The sequence below is a fragment of the Oppia nitens genome, unplaced genomic scaffold (genome assembly GCF_028296485.1).
Source record: "Oppia nitens isolate AA-2021 unplaced genomic scaffold, nextdenovo-longstitch-racon4-pilon3 scaffold4_pilon_pilon_pilon, whole genome shotgun sequence".
Taxonomy (NCBI): Eukaryota; Metazoa; Arthropoda; class Arachnida; order Sarcoptiformes; family Oppiidae; genus Oppia; species Oppia nitens.
Genome location: NW_026533232.1, coordinates 2976555 through 2992265, shown reverse-complemented (window position 1 = coordinate 2992265; position 15711 = coordinate 2976555). Strand labels below are relative to the sequence as shown.

Below are 15711 nucleotides of genomic sequence, written 5' to 3'. Positions count from 1 at the left end.
TAGTTTTTTAATGATTGTTTGTGAAACAAAATGAATCATTTATATAATTTAAACTTAATTTATATATTGGTAATTAAGATGAAATTTAATACTTAATTGTTAATATTATTTATAAATTAAATAACACTTTTTATTGTTTTTATCTAATAGTTAAATCTATTGATATTTAATAATGTATTTACTGAATATGTGTTTGAACCGAAAACTGCAGCACAAAGATTACATGGATTTTCTGGAAACTATGGACTGGGAGGCAATTTAGGTGGTCTAACACTGGCTAATATTGGTTATGTTGGTTACACTTCATTTACAAAAGCTTGTCATGACGTGGGTCTCAATTTAGGTTTACCTATAAATGTATTGCCATCTAATAGACTATACGCTGATAATTGGCTTCAAAGTCGACCTTTATATAAGAAATCTACTTTTGATGACACTCTTGAGCTGATAGCTCATCCAAATTCAAGACTTGATGACAATGATAAAGATGTCTTATGGAGATCAAGCAGTTTTGAAGTACCAAATAGTAAGCAATATTTTGAATTTCCTTCAAAAACTATACCAATGTATGTGACACCACATCATGAAGATGTGGCACAAGTGGAGAGTGAAGTCATAACAAAATTGAATGCATTTTCCAACAAAAATGCCAATTATGACCCATTATATACTGTGGCGCATGAGATCACACCAATAGCATCACTACAAAAGCCAATATTATTGCAAAGTGATGGACTCAGCTATAAACCACTGATTATTGAATCAACTGAACCATTAGTAGTGGATAATGTTGGACATGGATTAACATCTGTATCTGATGTTCTGCATAAACCAGAATCCATAGTTAGTGTCTCCCATGAGGTCAAACCAATTGAAGGTGTGGTCGCACATGAGTTCAGTCCAGTTCAAGGTGTTGTCGTATCAGAAGCCGTGCATAAGTATATACCACCAAAACAAACAATATCAGGTTATTCAACACATATCGTACATACAGACAAATTTGGCAAATCTAGTGGTCAATCGACAGTTTCATTTACCAAATTACATACAGAAGCAGCTAAAATAGTGGTCGCACCTGAACTAAAAACCCGAACCATTGTTGATCAGTCAATAATTCAAAGTCATAGTCAATTAAGTCCATATATTTATGAATATCCACAAAGTTATAAATCAGTAATAACTAAAAAATATGGCACACAATTAACTGGTGGTTATGGATCACAAGTGACGGGTAGTTACGGATATTTGTTAAATAATGGTTACAAACGTATTGGTCTGGTCTCTGACGGCGGACTTAAAGGTCTACACGACTCATATCTTAAGGCCTAATATTTTACAATCAAATTAATTTTAATTATATATTTGAATATCAAATATATAGCAATAAACTTTAAAAATATTTAATAAATTAATAATATATATTTTTTAAATTATTCTAATTTAAATTTAATTATTTATAAGCAGTAATTTCCCAATAATAATAATATTATTATTTTAATGTCAATTTGTAATTTAATCTACTTTAGGATAACTTAATATAATTATCATTTAAAAATTTTAATTTCATTATAAGTTATGGCACAAAAATGTTAAACTATTATATAGTCAATTATTATTTTGATTTAAAAAAATAAATATTTGTAATATAATTGCAAAATCATTTTGAATTTTAATTAATCGCAACTATTTCTAATGACTAATAGCTTTAATAAGTATTTTAATTGTAGTTATATTAATTTATGTTTTCAAAAAATTAATAATTATTTAATTTATAATTATTGTCAATTTATTATATTAATACAGAATAAACAAAATTTTATTATAGTAAACAATAAAATATTAATTTTTTAAAGCAATGGTCCAGAAATTAATATCCGTTTATTGTATTAATGGATAATATTGCATAACACGTGAGCCAATGGGTGTTCCGACCCATTGGTCAAATACCCGTCTAACAAAATAGCTTTGTATTGGTATAGATTAGGTTATCATAACCACCGTTTGGTCCCAAATGGTTAAGATTGCTGTAAAAGGAGAGATTTTGCCACATTTTTCCTTAACGTTTCCTTTTTCACCCAATTGTTAGTCAGTCTGATCTGTCTATTACCCGGTTGTCTGTGACATTGGGTCTGTACGAGTGCAGCACATTGTTGATTGCGACCCAACATAACCGGACACATCAGCGCACGGAACAAGTGCTTCACTTCAGGCAAATAATATGCAAATAAAACTAAAAAACATTTTTGAAATCATATTTTTATAAAAAAATTAAATTTTAATATATTTATAAGTTTTAATATTTATTATAATTATTAACTAAAATCTAACATATATTATTTATACTAATTTATCTGCATCAATTTAACCATTAGACTAATGATAAACAAATAAAGAAATGAAATTATTATTAAAATCAATTATAAATGTTATTTAAAATAATTTTTAAAACTAATTATTAAGTAATCTCTATTATGAAATATAATAAAATTGTTTGCCAACATTTGAAATGTTGTTTCATGTTTAACTAAAAATAAAAATTAATAAATTGATATAATTATTACAGTATATTAATACCATATTAATAAAAATAATGTATAGAAATGTACTGTAGAATTATTTTAAAATTAAGTTATTAATTTATACAACAGCATAGACAGTATAATTATATTTTATAAATTTACTATTATTATAAAACTTTATACAATAGTAAATATAAGATATAAAAATAAGAATTTTATTAAATATACTCTAAAACAATATTAATAATTGAATATTTGTGATATTATAATCAAAGTATGCGATGAGATAGTGAGGGAATCACGTACTGAATGGGCGCACGAACACCAAAAGAACCGGTAAAGTCAATGGTAGAACCCGTATGTCACGTACCATACATTCAGCATACATATGATCCACCAAAATGTCAAAACCAAAGCTCATGTATCGATGCAGTCAAATGGGTTCAAGACTTTCATATGGATACACGCGGTTGGGATGACATCGGATATAATTATTTGCTCGGAGGAGACGGACGTATATATGTAGGCAGAGGTTGGTATGCATGCGGTCGACACACACTCGGAATGAATGATAAATCTTATGCTCTGTCGTTGATCGGTAACTATAAAAGTGATGCTAGATTTGGCTCAAAAGAGGGTTAAGTGTGCCATCGAAATGGGTGTTATCACACATGACTACAATTGCACGGACATAGAGACCAAACATGTACTACATATCCCGGCCAACGATTATATGATATAATCACAAAATGGCATAATTTTAAAAGAGGAAAGTTAGATACATACAGATATATGCAAATAAAGTTGAGGATTTTGATTTTTAAAAGTATATAATTCTATAAAAATTGTTAATGTATTACAATGTCATAAAATTATTATTATATTAATTTAACAAAAATAAAAAATGCATTTATTTCAAAATATATTTTAATATATTTTTTAAATATAAACTAATCGCAAATATTTTAAATAAAGAATAGTCTTTTTTAATGTAATGATAGTAAATATTATAATTTCTTTATTAATATTTTCAAACAGTATAAACAATAATTTTATTATAATATACAATAAAAGTTTTAAGGTTTTTAAGCAATAGTCCAGAAATTAATACCCGTATATTGTGGCGATGAACCACTGGTCCATCTGATAATACGAGAGCCAATAGGTGTACCGGCCCACTGGTCCCACACTCTGATACCCGCCTCCTCGCACTTAACAAAGATAGCTGTATGTTGATGGAGATGAGGTTCATCGTAATGATCGTTTGGTCCCAAAAATGTAGCGATAGCTGTAAGGGCAGGAATTTTGCCGCAATTGTCTTTAACGTGAACACCTTTCCTCCAAGTGCTGGTCAGTCCGATCTGTTTACTGCCCGGTTGGCGGTGACATTGGGATTGTACGAGGGCTGCACATTGTTGGTCACGACCCAACCAATGGCCCTTATGACCCGACACATCAACGCACGGGACAAATGCCTCACTTGTGGCAAATGCTATCAATAAAACTAAAAGGGATTTTGAAATCATATTTTAAAAATAAAGTAAAATTTTATTAATTTATAAGTTTTATAATTTAATAAAAAACAAATCTAACATACAGTATTTATACCAATTTACCTGTATCACTTTAACCATTGCACTCATTGATAAACTAATAATATTGATAAAACTTTATAAATGAATCCGTTTTTAAATCACATGAATTTATTATTATTAATACAAACAATTATAAATGATATGATAAATAACTGTGAAAAACAATTATTTCATAATACTCTTAATAAAATATAGTACAATGTTTTAAAAGATAATGTTTCGATGTTATACCTAAAATACGATTTATATGTACTGTAATCAAGAGTTTAATATATATTGTAAAAATTAATTTAATTATAAAAATTATAATATTAAATATAGTTAATAATAAATTTATAAAATGTTATAAAATAAACAATTAGTTAAGTTAATACTATATATAAAATTTTATAACTAAAGATAATTTATTAATTTTAAAATACTAAAAATTAATTTGTTATTTAATTTATAAGATTTACTTACTATGTTTTTCTACCAAAAGTTAGTTAATAGTTAATAGCAATGCCTATTGTAGAGATATTTATATATTAATCTATAAAACATTTTCTAGAAATTACATTTTTTAGTGTCCATAATACAAATATTAAATATTATTTATTTATTATCATTAGTGAGAAATATAAGTATTATACTTTACTTCAACTGATAAAAAACTAAATGATAATACTTTTAAATAATTAGAAATATTATCAATGTCTTTTTGGAAATTTTTGGAAAAATTTAATTTTAAATATGTAATTTTAAGATAATAACATAACCTTGCTTAAATTAATAAACAACACATTAATTGCTTAAATACTCGAGAATATTAACAAATGTTCATTAATTTATATGTTGATTATTTTATTAATTATTGATTAATTTATTTATATAATTGTTTTAATGAACACTTTTAATAGAAATTTGTTAATCAATAAAACACAATAAATATGTGGCTATTTTTATTTGTTTTAACTTTATTAAAAAGTTACACATTAGCATCAAGTAAGTATTAATTTTAATTTATTTAAATAAATATAAAAATAATTTTATTATCATTATTATATATAACTAATCTAAAACAATATTAATAATTGAATATTTGTAATATTATAATCAAAGTATGCGATGAGATAACGTGGGTATCACGTGCTGAATGGGGCGCCCGAACACCAAAAGAACCGGCAAAACCAATGGTGACACCAGTTCTTCACGCATTCATTCATCATACGGACGATCCACCAAAATGTCAAAACCAAAGCTCATGTATCGATGCAGTCAAATGGGTTCAAGACTTTCATATGGATACACGCGGTTGGGATGACATCGGATATAATTATTTGCTCGGAGGAGACGGACGTATATATGTAGGCAGAGGTTGGTATGCATGCGGTCGACATACACTCGGAATGAATGATAAGGCAATTGCTCTGTCATTGATCGGTAACTATGAAAGTGATGCGCCGTCACAACTGATTCTAGATTTGGCTCAAAAATGGGTTAAATGTGCCCTCGAAAAGGGTGTTATCACACATGACTACCAATTGCACGGACATAGAGACCAAACATGCACTACATGTCCCGGTCAACGATTGTATGACATAATCAAGAAATGGCATAATTTTAAAGGAGGAAAGTTAGATACATATGTATGCAATAAAACATTAACTACTATTAGTCCTTCTTTAGATATTGATTATGATATTGAATTTTAATATTTAATATAATATTTAGTTATATGAAAAGTGTTAATGTATTGGTGTATAAAAGTTAATGTAATATATAATATTACTTTAATTTTTTTTAAAAATATGTACAGTTATTTACTAATTTTTTATTTAGTACATCACATTTTTTTCTATATCAATACATTTTTATGCTAATAATAGAAAGGTATTGTATTTTTAAATAAAAAACAATCAATCAAAAAAAATAGTAATAAAAAACAATAGCATAAATGAATACACTATATTGCAATTTGTTAAAAAGTAAATATATTTATAGATCAAAGTTGAGACTAAAAATAAAACTAAAACTAATTGATTTAATAATGACATATTGTTTAAAGTTCTGAATATTTCCATTATTTTATATTTACTGTTTGCTATATCAAACTAATATGTAATTTTGTTCTACAAATACAATTTAAATATAAGTGGTAAAATAAAAATTTTATATAAAAATGATATTATTTATATATATAAAAATATTTTTAATAATTTTTATATTAACTAATTGTGAATATCAACATAAAGTTGTAAAACAAGAGCCAAACTTTATTGAATTAATGGATAATATTAACAATAATCACGAAAAACCATTTATATTGCCATTTAATGGTAAGTTAGCTATTAATTAATATTCAAAACTTTAATCATTAATTAATTTAAATTAGTATAAATTAAACAAAATTGTTATTTATTTATTGTGATATATATTATTAAGCAAATATGAAATTATCGGGAGAAGTGACACAAGTGTGTGAAACCTATAGAGATTGTCCTCACTGTCCATATAATCCTCGGTGTTGTAGAAAAGTATGGATATTTAGATTTAATTACTATCGTTGGTGTAGTTGTGGTACTGAATATCATCGAAATTTATTTAGTTTTGCATGTGTTTGAAATTAACTGTTATTTTAATTAAATACTCAATTTGTTTTATAAAATTATTAATATATTAAAAAAATAATTAATAAATATTTTATAAATTATTATTAGTATAATTTATTTATGTGAATTGTTTTTTATCTTATATAATAACAACAAAAAAATACTATTAATATATAACTTTGTTATAATAAACTATTTGATATCATAAAAATAAAATTTTATATTATGTCAAAATTACTGTTTGTTCATATAATAAATATTGTACTAAACTAAACATTTTGCTAAAAAAATTAAGCATATTATATAATATTGATATTATGTAAGATATATTTAAATAAAGTACAATAATATAAAAAACAAAATTTGCTAATTTAGTCATTTATAATAATGTACAGAAATTCAATAATAATTTTTACTTGTATTTCTTATACCGTATTTTATTTTATATTTTATATGTGATAATACCGGTATAGTACTGTACTGTACATAACAAAGATGTTTTTTAAACTAATTAGTATTACATAAAATTTAAAAAATTATCAAATGTTCAAAATATTAAAAACAATTTAATTGCTAAAGATTTGTGCAAATATTCTAATTTATATGAATTGTTAGCTATTATATTGTGATTGTCCTTCAACTACTGTATAACTTACAGTATAGTCAAATAAAAACCAAACAAAATACAATACATTTTTTATTGCCATTATTACATTACTATTGATTTGAAATAAAGAAACTTTCAAAATAATATAATTACCGGTTTGTAATTTCAATATAATTAAAATGTAATTATTACTGATCTATATAAATGCAATAAAATTATTAAAATTAATGTTACATAATTTTAAACGATTATATTTTATTACAAAAAACAGTATTAAAACATTATGTTAAAACTATTAAAATTAATAGTTATTCTACTATTTGGATGTCAATATTCAAATGGCCAAAATTGTTCAGGTATTTGTAGATTTATATATATTTATAGATTTTATTTATTGTCTATATATTAATTAAAATAAAAAAAATGTAAAAACAGGACAATTGGCGCCTAAATTGAGATTCACTGATGGTATGAGAATACCAATTATAGGTTTAGGGACTTACGATATCAGAGACCAAAAACTTATGGATCAAGTTATTGAAGACGCCGTGGATGTGGGCTATAGACACATAGACACTGCTTATGAATATCAAAACGAAAATCTTATCGGAAATACACTGAAAAAGCTGTTCAATAAAAATAAGATCAAAAGAGATGACATATTTGTGACGAGCAAAGTGTGGAATACTTTTCATAGAAGACATAAAGTTATTGAAGGCATTAAACTGTCTCTTAATAGCTTAGGTCTCGACTATTTAGATCTGGCATTAGTTCATTGGCCGATGGCATACAAAGAGGGCCCTGAAAATCATCCAAAACATCCAAATGGTTCGGCCATTAATATGGATATAAGTGTTGTGGAAACCTGGAGGGGAATGGAAGACACATACAAACTGGGATTAGTTAAGAGTATCGGTGTCTCTAATTTCAATTCAGAACAGTTATCTCGTCTTCTTAGAGAAACTCATATCAAACCAATTGTCAATCAGGTATTAACTAATTAAATATTTTCTTTTAAATAAAATTGATAAATTAATTATTATTATTATTAGATTGAATGTAATCCCTACTTAAGTCAAGAAAAATTAGTTAACTTTTGCAAAGCTCAAGGTATTCAAGTAGTGGCCTGGAGTCCAATTGGACGGGGAAATAGCCAACTGCTCAATGAACCGGTACTTAAACAAATTGCCAATAAATATAATAAAACTGTGGCTCAAGTTATCATGAGATGGTTAATACAGAGATATATTGTTGTTATTCCCAAAACAACCAAAAAAGAGAGACTCATTGAAAATAAGTGTTTATTTGACTTTAAATTAACAAAACAAGAGATGGAAAAAGTATATCAATTAAATCAAAATCAAAGAAGTATTACACTATCGGAAGCAATTGATAACAAAGAATTTCCGTTTCATCGAGAGTTTTGATTTATTATTGAATCCAAAAATATTATAAATTATGTCAATTATATTTTTTTAATTATTTTTATGTTTTTAATTTTATAGACTTTGTTTTAATTTAAAAATTAAAGATTTAGTAAAATAGAAATTAATTTATATAATTATCATTGACATTTTATGATGACCTTAATTGATTTGTTGTTCATAAATGCATTTTATTCAATTTTTTATTCAACTTTTTATTTAATTTTTTATTCAATTATTTTATTATAAAATTTTATTAAATGATTTTCCTTACGATTTTTTGATATTCTATTGTAGATCTATAAGTATTTATATTTGATTTAATTTAAAATAATATACATTATACTTAAAGTTATAAAAATTACATGTTAAATATATCATTAATTACCATTTATTATTAAATAAACTGTTTTCAAAATAAATTTGACTGAATATTGTATGAATTTTAATTAAGTTAATCGTTTCAAATGAAGTCAACCTTAACCTCATTCAAAACGACAATAACTCTAAAATATTTACAAAAACTAATCATTTAATTAATTGTAAAAATTGTATTTATTGAAAAAAAATAATTACTTAACATTGCTATTTGAGTACTGATACGATTTAAAATATTTATTTAGTTTTATTTATAACTATTTAAATAACTACTGTATATTACTATCTTAATAAATTAAAAACATTAATAACATAAAATGCAACAAATAATTATTGTTATATTATTATTATTTTATCTTGCTCAAAGTAAAGCAGGTAAGTCCAGACAAATTGTAAATTAAGTTAATAATAATCAATGCAACTCTTGTACTGAAATTATTATAAAACAGTATCAGCAAAGACACCATCGATTCACTTTGTAAATGGATTTCAAATACCAATTATTGGTTTGGGAACCTATGATATGCCTACTAATCAGTCAGTGATGGACAACATAATCAATGTGGCCATTGATATCGGTTATAGACATATAGATACGGCTTATATTTATCAAAATGAAGAAATGATTGGCAAAACTTTAAGAGATATATTTGCAAACAATAAGACAAAAAGAGAGGATCTGTTCATCACTAGCAAAGTGTGGAGCACTTATCATAAGCGGTCGGCAGTTGCCGAGGCATTGAAACTATCGCTCAATAACTTAGGACTCGATTATCTCGATTTGGCATTAATTCATTGGCCAATAGCTGTCAGGTCGGGAACTGGATATTTGTGGCCATTGGATGAAAATAACCAGACATTGGACGATGATATCAGTGTTGTCGAGACGTGGAAAGGTATGGAAGACGCCTATAGATTGGGTTTAGCTAAGAGTATCGGTGTTTCCAACTTTAACTCCGAACAATTGAGTCGTGTTTTGAAACACACTTTCATCAAACCTGTCGTCAATCAGGTATTTATATGTTTTAGTGTTTGTATTTTTTAATACATAGGATATATACTGTATTTAATTTATTAAATGTTTTAAATAATAAAACAGTTTGAAATACATCCATATCTGTCACAAGAAAAGTTGGTTGAATTTTGTCACAACAATAGCATACAAGTGATAGCTTACTGTCCCATAGGAAAGGCTCATAAAGGGCTACTAAATGAACCAATTTTGACAACAATTGCGTCCAACAATAACAAGACTGTACCGCAAGTTATGTTGCGATGGCTTATTCAGAGAGATATCATTATAATACCAAAAACATCAAAAACTTATCGTTTGAGTGAAAACTTCAATATATTTGACTTTCAATTGACTGACGAAGAGATGACTGAAATATTTAAATTAAATAAAAACATGAGATTTATTAATCCAATTGAAGCAATCAATAACAAGGAATATCCCTTTAATAGAGAATTTTAATTGTTTTTAGTCTAATTTTATAATAAGTTTGTATTTTTGTTGACTATTATTAAAATAAATATTAAAGTATTATAATTATAGTCTCTTATTATGTGAGGGTTTGGCTTTAAGAAAGCCTAACGTGTTAGCCAACTGTTTCCTATTAATCATTCGGTGTTTTCACGGCAATCATCAGTAAAGTTAGACAAAGATATAGACCTCTCAGACTTTAGTGTTGTAACAGTTTTTAATATAAGAATTAACACTAATTTCAACATAATAATCTGATTTTTAAATAATTGTTTTTAAAAATAGATATTTGTTATGACTTTACAAAAATTATATATTATATACTACAATACTAGTAACTAAATAATAATTATTTTAATCATCAATGTATTAATATTGCAGTATATTGTCTGAAATTCGTATAAGTTAATGATCACAATAGTCATAATATACACTGTATATTATACAGTACTGTATAATTTATACAGTATATGATATTTTTTGGTGGATAGCCTTCAAAATCTATTAATAGTCTATTCATTCAAAACAAGTTATCCTTTTAACTATACTTGTATTATAGAGTATATAAAATGATTAAAAAAGCGATACTTATGATGATTGTATGATACAATTTTTATGAGACCAACATTATAATCAAACTTTACTTACAGTCGCATAACTAATATTTCAATTATAAGCAGTATTTCTATTAAGACTACAAGAGAAATGTATCAAATTGTCATCACTTTAATTGCTGTGTTATATCAAACATGTGACGGTTTGTTTAGAAGTTATTTATAAAATATTTATATATTTATATTTATATTACATATTATATTAGCAACAAATTACATACCGTCGGTAAATCTGGTGAACGGCAAAAAAATACCAATCATTGGTTTGGGTACATACGCTCTGACCAGTGATCAAAATGTTATGACAAAAGTGATCAATGAAGCCATTGATTTTGGTTATAGACATATAGATACGGCTTATATATATGAAAATGAAGAATTAATAGGAAGAGCTCTGAACGAGATCTTCCAAAACAATAAGACTAAAAGGGATGACTTGTTTATCACAAGCAAAGTGTGGAACACTTACCATAAGAGAGAACAAGTTGTCGAAGCCATGAAATTATCAATGAATATGTTAGGAGTCGACTATTTAGATCTGGCATTAGTTCACTGGCCACTGGCCTACAGATCAGGAACCGGATCTTTGAGACCATTAAACGCTAACAATATGACTGATGATATCAACATCAGTGTTGTCGAAACGTGGAAAGGTATGGAAGACGCCTATAAACTGGGTTTGGCTAAGAGTATTGGAGTTTCCAATTTTAATTCACAACAATTAACACTTATATTAAAAGAAGCATTTCTTAAGCCAGTTATAAATCAGGTATTGTTTTTAGTTAATTAATTTTTTATTACAATTTATTATTAATTAAACTTTAAACAGATGCCAATCGTGAAAATTAATTTATTAAATTTTTAGTGTAAAATATTAAAGATTAATACATTAAAAAATAATAAATACTGATATTGTATATTATTAAGCGTATAATTTAGAAAAAATTGTACTAATTTTATAGAAATAACTTATATTTTATCAATAGATTGAAGTGCATCCATATCTATCTCAAGAAAAATTAGTCGAGTTTTGCAAAAGTAACAGCATTTCAGTGACTGCTTACTGTCCATTAGGAAAGGCAACTAAAGAAATACTTAATGATCCGGTGCTGACTGACATCGCAACAAACAATAACAAAACAGTGGCTCAGGTGATGCTTAGATGGCTTATACAGAGAGACATTGTGGTCATACCTAAGACTTCAAAAACCAATAGACTTTCTGAAAATATCAATATTTTTGATTTTCAATTGACTGACGAAGAGATGAAAAGCATATTTTCATTAAACAAGAATCAGAGGATCATTACTTCAACACTTTCTGCTAACAATCCTAACTATCCATTTGCTATACCTTACAGACGATAAATAGGATTATTTGTAATTCAATATTATAATTGAATTTATTTTAAATTACGAATTTATGAATTTAAACGTTTTACCAATTATTATATAATTAACAAATGCAATTTGAAAATAAAATGTTTGTTTAACTAATACAATTTATTTGAATGCCCTAAAATATATTTTTACAATAATAAATCTAATATTTAATTACTAATAAAAAAAAATTAATTTAGATGTATATAAAATTCTATAAATTTAATGATTAATACAGTAATAATAAAATATGACAATAATTATAAAACATTATACAGTATGTACTTTTGCTTGAAATCCTTGAACTTTTAAAAAAAACTATTTTTATTATTTTTAAACGATATTAAACAGGTATATAACCTTTGGTAATTTTGTCAATTTTAATACTTGTTTAAATGGCAAAAAAATATTTTAATTACATCAAATTTATCTAGATAACTAATTTATTTTAAAGCATACTATTTAAAAAGTAAAATAGAATTTTTAAATATTATTACATATCTTATAAAATATAACTAACAATTTGCATTTATTTGTAATTATATTTCAATGATTTTACATAATTTTAATTGTATAAATGTGGTGTTGAGAGTGTCTTCAATTAGTAAAAAATATTATTAATTATAACTTACTATAACATCAAATCATTGAACTTTTTTTCAAATTTTAAATTATGCTATTTTTAAGATATTAAACTTGTAATTGAAACAAAATTTCAAGTTAACCTTGGCAATGTTGGCAATTTTAGTATTTGTTAAGTTACAAACCTATAGTATTTTAGCTGCAGTAAAGTAGTCTATTTGGCAAATCTATCTAAATATTCAATATATTCAATAAATTTACTATTTTAGAATTTAAATAAAATTATATTATAATTTATTTATTATTAAAATATTTTTGAAATGTCATTAATATTTTATATTAATTTGATATTATTGCTAAATATTAATAATGTTTTTGGAGGTTTGTATTGTATTGTAATTGTATTTATAGTTAACTATTTTTAATTTGTAAATTTAGTATCAAAAATACCAAATATCCATTTGGTTGACGGAAATCCAATGCCTCAGATAGGAATGGGAACCTTTCAAATGACTGACCGCCCTGTCCTCGAACAACGTATCAAAGATGCCATAAATATCGGCTATAGATCCATAGATACAGCTTATGTCTATCAAAATGAACGACTTATCGGAAATGCATTGAAAGAGTTGTTCTCCGAAAATATAACCAAAAGGGAAGACCTATTTATCACAAGCAAAGTCTGGAGTAATTTTCATAAAAGAAATAGTGTTATGAATGCCGTAAAACTATCGCTAAATAATTTAGGACTAAATTATTTGGATTTAGTTTTAGTTCACTGGCCTATGGCTTATAGGGAGGGAACGGGCACTACAAGACCTAACTATACAATGGACTCTAATATAGATACCGATACCACTGTTGTAGAGACCTGGAGGGGAATGGAGGACATATACAAAAAGGGTTTGGCCCGTAGTATAGGGCTCTCTAACTTTAACTCCGAACAAATAACACGTATATTAAGGGAAACACAATTAAAGCCAACTGTCAATCAGGTATTAAAATTTTTATAGAATATAGTGTTTAATAATTAATTGATAATAAAAATAGACAAACACTAATATATAATTCATAAACATATTATTAAACGCAATTAATATTGTTTTTTATATTTAAAGTCTAGACATTGATTTAATGTCTACTAATTAATTTTGTAAACTAAAAATAAGTTTCAATAATATTTTCTTTTTGTATTTTACAGATAGAGATTCATCCTTATCTATCACAGGAAAAGTTAGTTAATTTTTGTAAATCAAATAATATAGCGATTACAGCATACAGTCCTCTGGGAAGAGCCGATACCGAACTTTTTAATGAGACGGTTCTCAATGATATCGCCATTAATCACAATAAGACTGTTCCACAAGTACTGCTTCGATGGCTTATTCAAAGAGATATTATTATAATACCAAAGACCACAAAACAGGAAAGACTTATTGAAAACTTTAATGTATTTGACTTTCAATTGACTGACGACGAGATGAAAGCTATATTTAAATTAAATAAAAATAAAAGGATTTTTGCAAAATCTGAGTCCTCTAACAATAGAGAGTATCCGTTCAATATTGAGTTCAAGTAAATTATATTATTATTAATTGATTAATTTGTTAAACATATGTGTCTCTAATTAATTGAGCATAATATTAAACTATTGTAATATTGTAAAAATATTGTCTTTTAATTTTTAAATAAAATAAATATGTTTAATTGACTTACAAATAATAATAATATAAAGTATATTCAGTAAATAATTATTTTTAATTAAAAAATTAGTTATAAATTTTATTAGATATTTTTATTAGAACAAAAATATTTGAAAATTATTATAATATTATTTTTTTATAATTAAGTTTTTATTATTTATTTTTAAATTATTATATTAAGTAATTATATTGCAATCTAAAAATTATTTCATGCAATTTTGTTTAAATTTTTAAAAACAAAGAAAAAATAATACAATAACAAAAACATTGGCCTTCTTTTAAAATTTGAAAAATAAAACATTTTGATGATAACAGTATTTATTTGGATAATTATTTTTGATTATTTTTATTGATTAGACTTAGTAATAATTTAAATGTTTTAAAATTAAAACAAAAAAGTAAAATTATAAATGAAAATTAAATTAAACAAAAAAGACATAATTTTGTGTATAATTGAAATGAATGTCCTTCACTCAAAATTTAAATAACTATATAAGTTATATAATATAACATTGAAACTGTTATATCAAATATGATCAAGCTTAATTAGGTTAAATTTTGAAAACATCCTACATTACTATTATAAATTATAATATCGAGTATTGCTTTAGTTTTTAGTTTTAATTAACTAACAAAATGTCAATTAAATTTATAAATATAAAAATTCAATAATTATTAATATAAGTAAATAAAATATTAATAAGTTAATAGTTTAAGTATAAATATCAAACCTATATATATATATACTATAGAATATTTTTTTAAATTTTAGAATTTAAAAAATAAAATTTATCAAATATTAAACAATAAATAAATGCATATAAAGCTGATGACTG

The 15711-nt window shown here is 25.0% G+C and overlaps 6 protein-coding genes across 6 annotated transcripts; 5 read left to right on the top strand and 1 right to left on the bottom strand.

Moving 5' to 3' along the window:
* Positions 1-2828: 2828 nt before the first annotated feature.
* LOC128960212 (peptidoglycan-recognition protein SC2-like) lies at positions 2829-5829 on the top strand. The gene is made up of 4 exons (XM_054306284.1): positions 2829-3051; positions 3131-3225; positions 5038-5098; positions 5216-5829. The coding sequence occupies exons 1-4, from the start codon at positions 2829-2831 to the stop codon at positions 5806-5808; spliced, it is 972 nt and encodes a 323-aa protein (XP_054162259.1). The 3' UTR covers positions 5809-5829.
* On the bottom strand, positions 3523-4090 carry LOC128960570 (domesticated amidase effector 2-like). The gene has a single exon (XM_054306686.1). The coding sequence runs from the start codon at positions 4043-4045 to the stop codon at positions 3605-3607; it is 441 nt and encodes a 146-aa protein (XP_054162661.1). The 5' UTR covers positions 4046-4090; the 3' UTR covers positions 3523-3604.
* A 551-nt stretch (positions 5830-6380) lies between the features above and the next one.
* Positions 6381-8539, top strand: LOC128960211 (aldo-keto reductase family 1 member B1-like). Its single transcript, XM_054306283.1, has 4 exons — positions 6381-6432; positions 7748-8301; positions 8365-8484; positions 8531-8539. Exons 1-4 carry the CDS (start codon positions 6381-6383, stop codon positions 8537-8539), a joined length of 735 nt encoding a protein of 244 aa, XP_054162258.1.
* A 104-nt stretch (positions 8540-8643) lies between these two features.
* LOC128960210 (1,5-anhydro-D-fructose reductase-like) lies at positions 8644-10588 on the top strand. The gene is made up of 4 exons (XM_054306281.1): positions 8644-8732; positions 9482-9489; positions 9564-10126; positions 10214-10588. Exons 1-4 carry the CDS (start codon positions 8644-8646, stop codon positions 10586-10588), a joined length of 1035 nt encoding a protein of 344 aa, XP_054162256.1.
* Positions 10589-11195: 607 nt separating this feature from the next.
* Positions 11196-12721, top strand: LOC128959899 (1,5-anhydro-D-fructose reductase-like). Its single transcript, XM_054305928.1, has 3 exons — positions 11196-11354; positions 11418-11980; positions 12198-12721. The coding sequence occupies exons 1-3, from the start codon at positions 11303-11305 to the stop codon at positions 12576-12578; spliced, it is 996 nt and encodes a 331-aa protein (XP_054161903.1). The 5' UTR covers positions 11196-11302; the 3' UTR covers positions 12579-12721.
* Positions 12722-13515: 794 nt separating this feature from the next.
* LOC128959816 (aldo-keto reductase family 1 member B1-like) lies at positions 13516-14861 on the top strand. The gene is made up of 3 exons (XM_054305832.1): positions 13516-13553; positions 13611-14167; positions 14374-14861. The coding sequence occupies exons 2-3, from the start codon at positions 13652-13654 to the stop codon at positions 14749-14751; spliced, it is 894 nt and encodes a 297-aa protein (XP_054161807.1). The 5' UTR covers positions 13516-13553; positions 13611-13651; the 3' UTR covers positions 14752-14861.
* Positions 14862-15711: the final 850 nt, after the last annotated feature.